The sequence below is a fragment of the Mesocricetus auratus genome, unplaced genomic scaffold (genome assembly GCF_017639785.1).
Source record: "Mesocricetus auratus isolate SY011 unplaced genomic scaffold, BCM_Maur_2.0 Super-Scaffold_100027, whole genome shotgun sequence".
In the NCBI taxonomy this organism is placed as follows: Eukaryota; Metazoa; Chordata; class Mammalia; order Rodentia; family Cricetidae; genus Mesocricetus; species Mesocricetus auratus.
In genome coordinates this window covers 2,873,515-2,885,357 of record NW_024429208.1, presented here as the reverse complement: position 1 = coordinate 2,885,357, position 11,843 = coordinate 2,873,515, and the positions used below count along the sequence as shown (strand labels likewise).

Genomic DNA, 11,843 nt, shown 5'->3' with positions numbered 1-11,843 from the left:
CCCCCCCCCACTGTTTGCCATCAGGAAGGACCGCAGGCAGCACTTCTCACATTGTACTGGTGTATTTAGGGTTTAGTGTAGCACATTTATTGCCCAGTGACAGGCGCTGTGTCACCCGTCAAAGCCGTTATGAACCAGGCCTCACGCCAATAAGGCCTGCACCATCCCTGTCTCTTCTGGATCCTACTGAATACCAGACCCTCCCCAGGGGGGGGGGCGGGGGGCGGGGGGGGGTACCACAACACCTGCAGTCCCTTCTAGAATCCCTGTTCCTCCTACCTCACAGCCCCACTCTCCTTAGATGGCTCCCGTGGGTCCTAGGATCCAAGGGACTGCATGGATCTCCGGGTCATCCACCCCGGGGCTGGAAAGGACCCCTTGGCCTTCATTCCCCACTGTGACTTTTACTTTCTTTTATTTTGCTCTTAAAAAGTGGAGGTGGGGGGAGATTGGAGGTGGTAATTAAAAAAACAAAAGGTGAAAATCTAAAAGGAAGAAATAACAACAGCTGGTGATTCAAACGCTGAGGCCCCATTGTCCATTACGGGACAGCCCTGGCCATGGGCCACTCATAGGACAGGGCTCCTGTGCCTTCATGCTCCTGAGTCTCCTCCCCATCCCTGAGGTCACTGTGCTGAGATCTGGGTCTCCCCACCTTCCTCCTAGAGGCCATTCCACTATCCAGCACCCTGCGCCCAACCCTCACCCAGTCACAGTACCCTCCCTGGACTTTCCCTCGGCTCCTCCACCTCCCTCCCCTGGCCCTCGCTCTCCCAGTCAGCAGGCTCCTCATCCTCGCTAGGTTCCCGGAGGCTGACAGCCAGCACCAGGGCCTGCAGGAGGCCAAAGAGGCAGGCAAAATGCAGGGGGTGGGCGGTGAGCAGGCTCAGCACAGCATGGAGTCCATGGAGGGCCGCCAGGAAACACAGCAGCCCATGCAGCCAGAGGCCCACGGGTCCTCGGAGGCCCAGAGCGTCCAAGACAGCGCGCAGTGGCCTGGAGCACAGAGCCAGCAGGGCCGAGGCTAGTAGCTCCAGCAGGTGCAGGGTCAGGTTGGTAGAGATCTGCAGGTACTCCTCTGGGTCCCGCAGATAACCTGAGGGGGCCCCCGGGTCCCCCCGAAGCCAGCACAGCAACTTCTGACGGCGACCAGGTTTCTCCGACAGGGCTTCTGGTCCAGTGGTGCCTAGTCCCCCTTGGGGGGACCCTCCAAGGTTCTTCATGCCACCTGAATCCAGTTTGGGAATGGTGTCTCCAGTCTCCAGTCTTGCAGGCTCCTGAGCGCTAGAGACAGTCTTGTTCCTCTTGAGGGAATCCTTTCTTTTGCTCCCCGCATGGTCCGCTTGGTCCTCCCTGCTCATCCCCGGAGCAGCCCCAGGGGTCCTCAGTTTCCCCGAATCCTTGTTCTTAGGAGGCCCTGCATCTCCCATTGTCTCCGGGGCACTGTCCCAGTCGCTGCCTGAATTCTCGGGAGAGCTGTCCGCCCATCTGGTTTCTGGGGCAGGCAATTCAGCCTTTGTTGACTTCCTGCGGCCCCAAGGTCGAGGTAGCCAGCCACCAAGCCTTCGCAGGAACATGACTGAACTGTGTAACGAGCCCCTCCAAATCTGCGACCGCTTCCTGGCCGGAATCGGCTCCGCTTCGGAAGAGATATCTGTTGGGTGATGTCCTCCTCCGAATTCAGAGAGAGCTCACGTAGCCCCAAGTGCGGTAAATGGCCCGCTTCCTTGTCAGTTTAGGGGAGAAGAAATCCATCTGCCACCCCACGCACACACAAGACATCAAGGGCCTTATAAGGCCGGGGTCACCCCACAAATGCTCTGTGTTTTCAGATTTCCTTCCCAAGCAGTCGGCACCCTAAGTTTCACTCACCAAGGCCACACCCCAAGGTGCCCCAAAAAAGGGGGGAGGTGGTGCTCCATCGGAGCCGGAAGGAAGGTGGCCCAGAGTCCTCGGGCCCTGAATCTGAGGAGCCTCTAACCCTCCGCTCAGGGGAGCTCAGGGAACAGGAAGTCCCGGGTGAGGGGAAGGCGGGATGGAAGGTCCGGGGAACTCCAGCCAGTTGCACACATTCCTTAACTTAGGAGGCTACGGCTCCACCAAGTGGCCCCGCTGTCCCGCGAGGGCGCCGCTGAGACGCGGCTCCCGCAAGGTCACAGCAGAGATGTCCTTGGAGATGGCAGCCCCGAGACACGGTGCCGGCCTAACCTGGGGACCCAGGGTCTGGGCGCTTTGCGCTGCGGGCAGCTCCGGGGCCCAGCGTCCGGGGAGCGGCCTCCAGGAGCCGTGCGAGCCCGGAAGCAGCTGTGCCGGGTCGGGAGGGACCGGCGGGGGCGGAGCAGCAAGTGAGGCGGACCCGGCAGAACGACCTCCCCCGTCGCCCCCGCGATGCACTAGCGCAGGCGTAGAGAGCGCATCAGCTAAGCCAGAACCTGAATCCAAGCCCAGGTCTGCGCTTCGCCGCCCGCCTCTCACTCGGTGCTTCCGTCCTCGGCTTTTGTTGGGGATTTTTTTTTTTTTTTTTTTGCTTTAAAAGACAAAGAGTATCCCTATACATGTAGCTCAGGAAAGGCCTGGGCGTAGATAGCCCAGGCTGGCTTTGAATTGGTCCTTTGCCTCGGCTTCCCCACGGTCTTTTTGCATACACCCCCGCCATTCCTCGTTTCCCACCTGCGACATCACGTAATGCTGGTCCAGAAAGGTAACTATCGGGAGCCACGTGACGTGACTTAAGCAGCTGCCCTTTGCCCTTCCTGACCGGGATTTGAAAGTTTTCATGTTCCTAGCGCTTGGTGTGAGCATTCCAAGTGGATGTGGGTGCCCAGTAGGACATAAAAATGTAGAAAAACGTGCTGCCTGTTTTCAGAGAGTGAAATGGGGTCTTAGGCTGTCTGCGTTAGGACTAAGGATGTAACTCATACCTGAGCTTGCATAGCAGGTATGAAGGCCTAAGTTACATCCACTACACTGCAAAACCGGCTGTGGAGGTTCACACCTTCAATTTTGGCATTCCAGAGCTACCTGGATCTACATAGCACGTTTGAGGCCAACAAATTGAGACTGTCTCAAAACAAAAGAAAAGATCATCTTAAACTTTGGGAGGTCAGAGCTCAGGTCCTAGCTAGGAAGTCACACAGGTTGGATAATGGTAGACCATTCCCTGCGGGACTCGGCTTCTGTCACATTTAGTCACAACTGGCCTCCTCGAGGAGTTCAGAACCTGAGGGTTTGTTTTCAACATATGGTAAACTCGGTTCGTGGCATATATCACTGAATTGACTGGATTGGCCCAGAGATCAATTGAGAAGAGAGTCTTTCACAGAGCTGGGCAGTTCCTAGTTCAGGAGGGCTTCAAAGAACAGATATACGCAGCCAGCAAGGCTAGGGATCCTCTGTCACCTGCAGAGCTTGCCCTTTTGGCTTGGGTGAGGCTTCCATGTGACTCAGATTTTCTCCAGTGCAATACAATGTCATGCAAGAAAGTAAACAAACCACAGTGAAGTTTATTTCTCTCTCAACTCTCAGCCCTTCTCTCTAAAAGCAGAGCCCAAACCTGAGGGTCTGGCATCTGGGCGGATCCCAGGAAGTACAAGTTCAAGTGCCCATGTCAGGGGTCCAAGTCCATCCGGGAACAACAGGCCAGCCCGCACCTGTCATAATTCAAGGTTCATGTACAGTCTTAGGTTTCGCTCCCAGGCTCTGTCCTTCTCTTCTCTCTTTCTGTTCTCCCTCTGACTGAGTGTGGCGACTCGAGGTACTCTTTCTTTCCCAGACACAGCCCGCGTGTCCCGAGCTGGGAAATGCGTGACTCGGGGCTGGGGTGCAGATCTGTAGCCCAGTCCTTCCTGGTCCCTCTTGAGGATAGTGGGAATAGGGTTGGCACGGCCTTCACCCCGGGGTCCTAGCCCCATTCCTGGTTCCCAGCCACCCCTCAACAGCAGCCTGAAGCCAGGACTGGAGGTGGGCACCCCAAGGGGAAGGTTGGAGGGCCGGGGACTCCTAGACAGTGACAGCAGGTGAGCGGTAGATGTGCGGTGGTTGAGGTCTTCAAAGTGGGCACCACAGTCCTCGCAGAACTGGGAGGCGGAGGGGGGGGACCTGCAGAGAAAGAGAAGTTAGAGGAGGGGAGGAGACAACAGGAGCCTCGCTGTGCGGGCGGCACCCATCCTGTCTTCTTCTGGTTTTAGCATCGTCCTTTTGTTTTACCCTGCCTCGGACAGGCGCCCCAGAGTCCTCCCAGGGTTAGCCAAGTGCCCCACTGCCGAGCTGCACCAGCCCCTCTCCATCTGCGCAGAGGGACGATTGGGGATGCCGTGAGGTGGCCGTCAGCTCTTAGGAATGATGAGCAGAGCTGATGCTTATGAAGTGCACACTGTGACAGTCACCGCTCCACCACTTATGAAATGCACACAGTGTGACAGCCACCGCTTTGCACACTAACCTACTGCATCTTTTTTTTTTTTTTTTTTGGTTTTTACGAGACAGGGTTTCTCTGTATTGTTTTGGAGGCTGTCGGTCCAGCCTGGCATCGAACTCACAGAGATCCGCCTGCCTCTGCCTCCCGAGTGCTGGGATTAAAGGCATGCGCCACCAACGCCCAGATAACCTACTGCATCTTAAGGTCTCTGACACAGGTGCTCATCCCCAATTCTCAGACAAGGAGAGGATACAGACATTAAACCTAACCAAGATTTAGATGCGCAAAGGCCCTGTCCATTGTTGCTCTGTGGCGTGACTGAACTAACTACACCTCCTGGCGTGGGGTGTCCACACAGGGGGGTGTGAGCTAAGGCTCCCTCCTCACCGGCTCTGGTTCTCGGGGCTCCTTGTCTCTCCACGGCTCTCTCTGACCATGCGGGCCACCTCAGGGAAGCCGGCTTCTTCTGCCAGCTGAGCGGCATCCCTGCCTCCCGGCTCACAGACTCCTACCCAGGCGGCGCCCCGGGCCAGGAGATAGTGCACGGCGGCCGCCTGGCCTGCTCTGGCCGCGCACATCAGGGGAGTCCACCAGAAGGCATCGCGCGCGTTGATGTTCCCGCCAGCTCCCCCTGCCTCTCGGGGCTCCAGCAGCCTTCGAAGTTCTGTCAGGTCCCCGTTCTGGGCTGCCAGCAGGATCCACTGGGTCATCCTGTCATCATCCTCCGGCGCCCTTCCTTGCCCGGAGGTCCCTGGGACCACTGCCGCAGCCTCCCTCGTCACTCTTTTCTTCCTCTTCTGTCCCCTGACGGGGCCAGCTCCCTGGGACTTAGAGGAGCTACTCTCATCTGCAATTAGAGCCTCGTAGAAAGCCCGGGCTGCGGCCCCATCCAGGACGGGCTCTGGCTCCTCAGGCTGTGGTTGCTGCTGCCCATCCTTCCAGAGGTCGCTGGAGTCGGTGGCTGGAGTAAACGCGATGAGGGATGGCCTGGACATGGCTTTGGGGGAAACGAGAAAAGCAGGCAAGGGTAAGGAAAGACTGTGACGAGCGCTCCAACACTTCACGTAGCCGACGTGACGACCAGCGCCACCCCCAGGGCATGCTGGGAGGAGAGAGCAGCCGAGATCTAAAAAAGAAGCCGGGCCTTGGTGGAGCACGCCTTTAATCTCAGTACTTGGGAGGCAGAGGCAGGCGGATCTCTGTGAGGTCCAGACCAGCCTGGTCTACAAGAGCGAGTTCCAGGACAGCCTCCAAAGCCACAGAGAAACTAGAAAAACCAGAAAAAAAATAAAAAAGAATGCTTGCCTCGAGTATGGGTTCTATCTCTAATATAGGGAAAAAAAATTATAGTAGGAGAAAACGTTCTACCAGACAGCTGTCTAAGGGGTCCTGCGTTCTACTCCCATCTCCCTTCAAACAAAAAAATGTCAGGCTCTGTCTTGAAAACACTTTCCCAGCCCGGCGGTGGTGTCGCACACCTTTAATCCCAGCACTCGGGAGGCAGAGGCAGGCGGATCTCTGTGAGTTCGAGGCTGGGCTGGACGGATAGCCTCCAAAATAATACAGTGAAACCCTGTCTCGTAAAAACCAAACAAAACAAAAAAAAAAAAACATTTTCCCATCCTGCAACACGTACCGTTAGGAAATATCTGCTCGGCCTTTTACATCTTGCTCGGTCTTATTTAGGTGTGTGTGTGTGTGTGTGTGTGTGTGTGTGTGTGTGTGTGTGTCTTCTTTTCCCAAAGAAAAACATTATTCCGGATGGTTGGGGGGGGACTGTTGCACTGTCACTTCGGTACCGAAAAGTGGAGCTCTCGTAACCTGCAGGAGTTGACAGCTTCAAATACCCACACGGCAGGAGGACGCATGCGCAGCAGCTGCAGCAAACAACAACAACAACAACAAAACACCCACAAGGTTCGGTTTCCCGCGCTGGAACCCTTCCCGGCATCCGCCGGCGTCAGGCCTCGCGTGCGCCCAGATAGCGCGAGGACCCAGGGGGACCTGTCGGTTGAGGGTCCTACTTTTCCATAACGCCCCCCACAATGCTCTTCGCCGCCCTCGACGTGGTCCCTCCCGCTCCGAGCTCCCTCTCTGGAGCCGGGAGGCCCCGCTCTGCGCCGAGGGAGGACACAGGGGGAGCCCGGTGGAACGCCGAGGGGCTGGGCGATGAGATAACTGCACGGCGCCCCCTCCTCGCACTCCTCCACCGAGCAAGGGGTTCCAAGGGCGCACTCGGGGCCCGCAGCGAGAGCGCGGCCAGCCAAGCCCCCCCGAGGAGATGGAGAAGTGCAAGGGGACGAGCGGCAGAGCGGCGGGCGCCACCGCAGGTTAGCGCGCAGGGCGGCCCGGCAGGCTCTCTGGCCGCGCTGCCCCAAGCCCACCCGACTTCGGCGCCGCCGCACCTCCCAGCCACGCCTCCAGGGTCCGGCCGCTTGGCCTGGGAACGGTGTCGGTCCCCCGGGGCGGCAGGGACGACCGGAGCGGAACGCGGAGGGCGCGCGGCGGGCGCCGGCCCGACGGCCCAGCGAGCCGAAAGCGCCTAGGACTATATTTCCCAGGCTTCCCGGGTCGCGACGGCTGCGGCACTTGGCTTCCGCTTCCGGCGGAGGCGCGGCTCGCCCCGCCCCCCCACCCCCAGGCGGCTTCCGCTAGGGCCTCGCGACCCCCGGAGTCGCGCGCGCGGGGACTCCTGGGATTGGTAGTTCGCCCGTCCCCCTGTCTCCTCCTTGTCTGCCTCCCGGCGGGACTCCATTTCCCGGCGTCCGTAGAGGTAGGGGCGGACCCTGGCGCCTGCGCGTTGCCCTCCTTTCCCCCCACCGCCACCACCCTCACCCGTTTCCACTTCCCCCCCCATCCACCCCTCCCTCCCCACTTGGCCTGCCGCGGTCGGGTCGGCTTCCTGCGCTGTAGCGGTCGCTGCGGGTTCCTTCGAAGCACAGCTCCCCTTCCCCGCCCCAGTCCCAGTCCCCGTCCGCCCGGTGAGTCTGGGGTTGTCCCCGGGCGCGGCGCTCGCTTCTGCGCCCCTAGATGTGGGGGCGAGGAAGGAAGTGACCGGGTCGGGAGCCGAAGAAGGGAGGGAGGGTGGGTGGCCCGAGGAGGGGGAGGCGGCGAGCGGGGACGCCCCTGAAGCCCCCAGGAGTGCGGTGCTCCGGCCAGCGCCGTGAGGGCCGCGGGGGGACCCGGCTCTGACGCGGAGGGCGAACTTCGGAAGCCTCGGGCCGGGCGCCAGCCAAGTGCGGGCACCTGCGGTGGTCGGGGAGCCGCCGGCGGCATGCGGGGGACGGGGCCCGGCCTGCGGGGACGCCGGGGACCGGGGTGGCCCTGATAGATCGGGACCTGTCACCTTGGGGGAAGCCGCGGAACTCGTTCTCACGGCGCCGAAGCGGGGGGGGGGGTGGCTGAGGTCAAGGAGAGAGGCGTGGAGAGCGCTGCTTCCAGGCCGGGGCCACCTAACGCCCAAGGGGCCCCGGATCCTTCCGCCCCTGGAGGAGAGCGTGTGGGAGGAGGGAAGAGACCCAGAGACAGCCCGGTCTCCACCTAACGCCCTTCTTCCTCAGCCGACGTTAAGATGAGTAGCTCTGAGGAGGTGTCCTGGATCTCCTGGTTCTGTGGGCTCCGTGGTAATGAGTTCTTCTGTGAGGTGAGTTTAGCTGGCCTTCCTGGGCCAGCTCCACGCGCCCTCGATGATGTTTTCGCCTGCGATCAGATTTCCCCGCGAAGCTGACTGTGTAGCCCAGGCTGGCCCTGAACTCCTGGCAGTCAGTCCTACGGCCTCAGTCTCCCTAGGGCTGGGGCTTGCCAAGGTTGGTCCCTCTATGCGTGGCTAACAGAGGTGCCTGCCGGTGGCCATCAGGAAAACGGGAAGGTCGCATGTAGCATGAAGTGTGTTAACGTAGGAAGCTGTCGGTGCCGTTCAGGGGGTCTGATGTCCCAGAGCAAAGAGTGAACCCCGTTCCTTTAGAGGAGGGGGAGAAGTGGAGTGATGTCTGCACACAGTACCTTGTTAGCCCAGGAAGGGAAGAGCCATGGTTTCTGTGGGACCCTGAGTGCCTCTGCAGCACTGGGAGCAGCGGGAGCCCATGGGGGAGCAGGGGGAGCTGATGCAGGCAGAAGACCCTAGGGGCTTCCCACACAAGTTCCAACCTCCTGACTTCCCATCCCGGTAGGTGGATGAGGACTACATCCAGGACAAATTTAATCTTACTGGACTCAACGAGCAGGTGCCTCACTATCGACAAGCTCTGGACATGATCCTGGACCTGGAGCCTGGTAACGTGCCCGCCCCCGGGGCTGCTGTTGCTGAGTGTGGTGGGGTCGGTGATGAGGTGTGCATTGTATGCGCTCTGGTTTCTTTTTATCCTGGTCTCTGCTCGCTTGCTTCTTGGATTTTTTTCTGTTTTTGGTGTTTAAAGACAGGGTCTCTCTGGCCTTGAACTCGCAGAGATCCACCTGCCTCTACCTCCCGAGTGCTGGGGTTAAATGCATGGGCCACCACCGCCCAGCTGCTTGTTGAATTTCTAAATTTGATTCCGCAGCTCTTCTGTGTGCTCCCGAGTCCCTTGCTCGTTAATGTGTTTTCTCCCCGCCTCCGTCCCCTCCATTCATAGCCCAAACTGGACTTTACCCCTTCCTGCCTTAGCCTCCAAGTGCTGGATTATGGCACACACACCAACGCTTGGCTTCTTCGTTGTCTTGATTCCTTACCTGACCCTTGCCTTGCGGGACTCGTACTGTTTGTTTCCGTGCCCTCGGGATGTGGCTCCAGGTCTTCCCAGTGCCAGTCTCCTGGAGGGTTCTGTATGCTGCTGCTTTGACTCCGCCTGTCTCGTGCCACTCTGGACGTGTCTGTGTCTATGGTTATGTGTCGGGGAAGGGGAGAGGCAGGCAGAGCCTGGAGAGAAGGCAGGGCTCCCGCCGGGTGATGGACAGGGTGCGGCTCGGAAACAGGTGCTGGATAAACTGTAGGCGGCACCTTGGGGACGAGGTGGGGTACAAGTGGCCGTCTCGCCTTTCAGATGAGGAGCTGGAAGACAACCCCAACCAGAGTGACCTGATTGAACAGGCAGCGGAGATGCTCTATGGGCTGATCCACGCCCGCTACATCCTCACCAACCGAGGCATCGCCCAAATGGTGAGGCTCTGCTCCTGAGGCAGGGAGGCTAACAGGTGCGTGAGGCAGAAGGCATGTTGCGTACCTGTCGAGGAGTCTAGCAGAGGAGACGAGGAGAAGCCCAGAGCTGGGCTGAGAATCGAATCCTCACTGAGGGTCCTGCTGAAGGTATTGTTTCCAGGGAGGGAGATGAACCCTTGGACAGGAAGGAGTTTTCAGGGAACAGATCACAAATGGCCCCTGTGTTCTGCAGCCTGCCAACTTGAGAAAAGCAGTTGAGAAGCTTGAGAACCTCTCTTGACACAGAAGGGGCTTCTGTCAGAGGTGGGAGGCCGGGGTGGGGAAATGAGCTCTCTAACACTCTCTCACTGTCTCTTCCTTCTGCACACCTCAGTTGGAAAAGTACCAGCAGGGAGACTTTGGCTACTGCCCTCGTGTGTACTGCGAGAACCAGCCGATGCTTCCCATCGGTGAGTGTGGAAAGGGGGAGGAGGGCACTGCTTGGCAGTCCTCCTGAAAGCCAGGTTGATGTGGCAGTGCCTGAGACTGGGAGGTTGGGGGCGTTGGGACTGGGTCTGCAGGGTCTGCTGTGTCCCAGGCCTTTCGGACATCCCAGGCGAGGCCATGGTGAAACTGTACTGCCCCAAGTGCATGGACGTGTACACACCCAAGTCGTCCAGGCACCACCACACGGACGGCGCCTACTTCGGCACTGGTTTCCCTCACATGCTCTTCATGGTGCATCCGGAGTACCGGCCCAAACGACCTGCCAACCAGTTTGTACCCAGGTGAGGAGCAAGACGGTCACAGAGTCAGAGCACGATCCGAGACCTTGGGAGAATTGAGGACAAACGGCCCTTCCTTGAGGCCTGCCTCTCCCCAAATCAGGGCTGCTTCCTGCTGAGTGACTGGGGACTTCCTGATTGCTCCTGCCTCTGCTTTCTTAGGCATAGAGCAGGGGTGCTGACAGTAGCTACTTAAACAGTGGCCACTGCTGCCGCCATCTTAGATGCTCGAGTTTTTGTGGCTCAGTATGGCTTACTTTTACTATATGCCAGGGAAGAAAGATTACATTTGTACAGGTACTAATCTGTAGCTCCTCAGATTTGAAATTTCCTGTGTGGGTTGGGGGTTTAACCAAGGGCCTCATGCCTGCTAAGCACAGACTCTCTTTGAGCTATACTATCAGTGTGGGTTTTTGTTGGTTTGGTTTGGGGGGGTGTGTGTGTGCAAGTGCGCTGCCTCCCAAGTGCTGGGATTAAAGGCATGCACCACCAACACCCGGCTTAAGATACATTTTTAAGAGGGCTGGAGAGATGGCTCAGCAGTTGAGAGCACTGGCTGCTCTTCCAGGGGTCCTGAGTTCAATTCCCAGCAACCACACGGTGGCTCACAACCATCTGTAATGAGATCTGATGCCCTCTTCAGGCAAGCAAAGGAACATGCAGACAGAGCACTCATACACATTTAAAAAAGCATTGGTGGTGCACGCCTTTAATCCCAGCACTCGGGAGGCAGAGGCAGGCGGATCTCTGTGAGTTCAAGGCCAGCCTGGTCTACAAAGTGAGTTCCAGGACAGCTTCCAAAGCTACAGAGAAACCCTGTCTCAAAAAAACCAAAAAAAAAAGAGAGAGAGAGAGAGAGATACTTTTTAAACTGGGCATGGTGGCGCACACCTTCAACCTCAGCACTCAGGAGGCAGAGGCAGGCAGATCTTTGCGTTTGAGGCCAGTCTGGTCTACAGAGTGAGTTGTGAGTTCCAGGGCAGCCAGGGCTGTTACACAGAGAAACCTTAACTCAAGGGGGCAGGGGGTGCTTTTTCAAGTGAAGGTGGGAAAACTGGGGAACTATTGAGGAGGCGGCTGGGGTAGTGTGGGCTGCCGGCCACTGACAGGGCCAGAAGGTAGCTCACCTGCTGCCTCTCTGACCTCTGCCCGGCCCAGGCTCTACGGTTTCAAGATTCATCCAATGGCTTACCAGCTACAGCTCCAAGCCGCCAGCAACTTCAAGAGCCCAGTGAAGACGATCCGCTGAGTCCCCGCCCACCTGTCCCTCGTCTTTACACCACTGTTCCTTTGCTGCCACCCTCCAGGAAGTCTATGGTTTTTAGTTTAAATGAAAGGAATTGCTATTGTGGTGAGAACATGAAATAAAGTGGAAGAAAAGGCCATGAACTGGTCTGCTGGTGCTTGTTGCTGGGGAGGGGGAGGGGGAGGGGCAGTGTGCCCGCCTCCAGGGTCTGCACAACCTAGTCCATCGCCCCCGGGGAAAAGAGTACGGCTTCTCGGATTCGGTGATGTTAGTCGTTAAATG

At 58.4% G+C, this 11,843-nt stretch overlaps 3 protein-coding genes across 6 annotated transcripts; 1 reads left to right on the top strand and 2 right to left on the bottom strand.

The window, feature by feature from the left end:
• Positions 1 to 46: 46 nt before the first annotated feature.
• Positions 47 to 2,339, bottom strand: CUNH6orf47 (chromosome unknown C6orf47 homolog). Its single transcript, XM_013125849.3, has one exon. The coding sequence runs from the start codon at positions 1,575 to 1,577 to the stop codon at positions 711 to 713; it is 867 nt and encodes a 288-aa protein (XP_012981303.1). The 5' UTR covers positions 1,578 to 2,339; the 3' UTR covers positions 47 to 710.
• A 1,144-nt stretch (positions 2,340 to 3,483) lies between these two features.
• Gpank1 (G-patch domain and ankyrin repeats 1) lies at positions 3,484 to 6,985 on the bottom strand. Of its 3 annotated transcripts, none has more exons than XM_013125843.3 (4): positions 6,823 to 6,985; positions 6,054 to 6,294; positions 4,805 to 5,414; positions 3,484 to 4,098 (listed from the first exon to the last, which is right to left on the bottom strand). In XM_013125843.3, exons 3-4 carry the CDS (start codon positions 5,410 to 5,412, stop codon positions 3,654 to 3,656), a joined length of 1,053 nt encoding a protein of 350 aa, XP_012981297.1. In that variant the 5' UTR covers positions 5,413 to 5,414; positions 6,054 to 6,294; positions 6,823 to 6,985; the 3' UTR covers positions 3,484 to 3,653. The 3 variants fall into 3 exon arrangements, with proteins under 3 accessions (XP_012981297.1, XP_012981298.1, XP_005086928.1); XM_013125844.3 differs by having other exon boundaries at positions 6,054 to 6,238; XM_005086871.4 differs by lacking the exon at positions 6,823 to 6,985 and having other exon boundaries at positions 6,054 to 6,298.
• Positions 6,640 to 11,700, top strand: Csnk2b (casein kinase 2 beta). 2 transcript variants are annotated; one of them, XM_040732420.1, is made up of 7 exons: positions 6,640 to 6,747; positions 7,978 to 8,060; positions 8,587 to 8,689; positions 9,436 to 9,551; positions 9,925 to 10,000; positions 10,129 to 10,318; positions 11,474 to 11,700. In XM_040732420.1, the coding sequence occupies exons 1-7, from the start codon at positions 6,699 to 6,701 to the stop codon at positions 11,562 to 11,564; spliced, it is 708 nt and encodes a 235-aa protein (XP_040588354.1). In that variant the 5' UTR covers positions 6,640 to 6,698; the 3' UTR covers positions 11,565 to 11,700. The 2 variants fall into 2 exon arrangements, with proteins under 2 accessions (XP_040588354.1, XP_005086873.1); XM_005086816.4 differs by lacking the exon at positions 6,640 to 6,747 and adding an exon at positions 7,242 to 7,398.
• Positions 11,701 to 11,843: the final 143 nt, after the last annotated feature.

Excerpts from the sequence above, each read along its gene's own strand:
- Csnk2b (XM_040732420.1), top strand. The coding sequence starts at position 6,699 with ATGGAGAAGTGCAAGGGGACGAGCGGCAGAGCGGCGGGCGCCACCGCA. Across the intron at positions 9,552-9,924 it reads ACCGAGGCATCGCCCAAATG|TTGGAAAAGTACCAGCAGGG; the intron begins GTGAGGCTCTGC and ends TGCACACCTCAG. Across the intron at positions 10,001-10,128 it reads CCAGCCGATGCTTCCCATCG|GCCTTTCGGACATCCCAGGC; the intron begins GTGAGTGTGGAA and ends GCTGTGTCCCAG.
- CUNH6orf47 (XM_013125849.3), bottom strand. The coding sequence starts at position 1,577 with ATGTTCCTGCGAAGGCTTGGTGGCTGGCTACCTCGACCTTGGGGCCGC.
- Gpank1 (XM_013125843.3), bottom strand. The coding sequence starts at position 5,412 with ATGTCCAGGCCATCCCTCATCGCGTTTACTCCAGCCACCGACTCCAGC. Across the intron at positions 4,099-4,804 it reads AGCCCCGAGAACCAGAGCCG|GTCCCCCCCCTCCGCCTCCC; the intron begins GTGAGGAGGGAG and ends CTTTCTCTGCAG.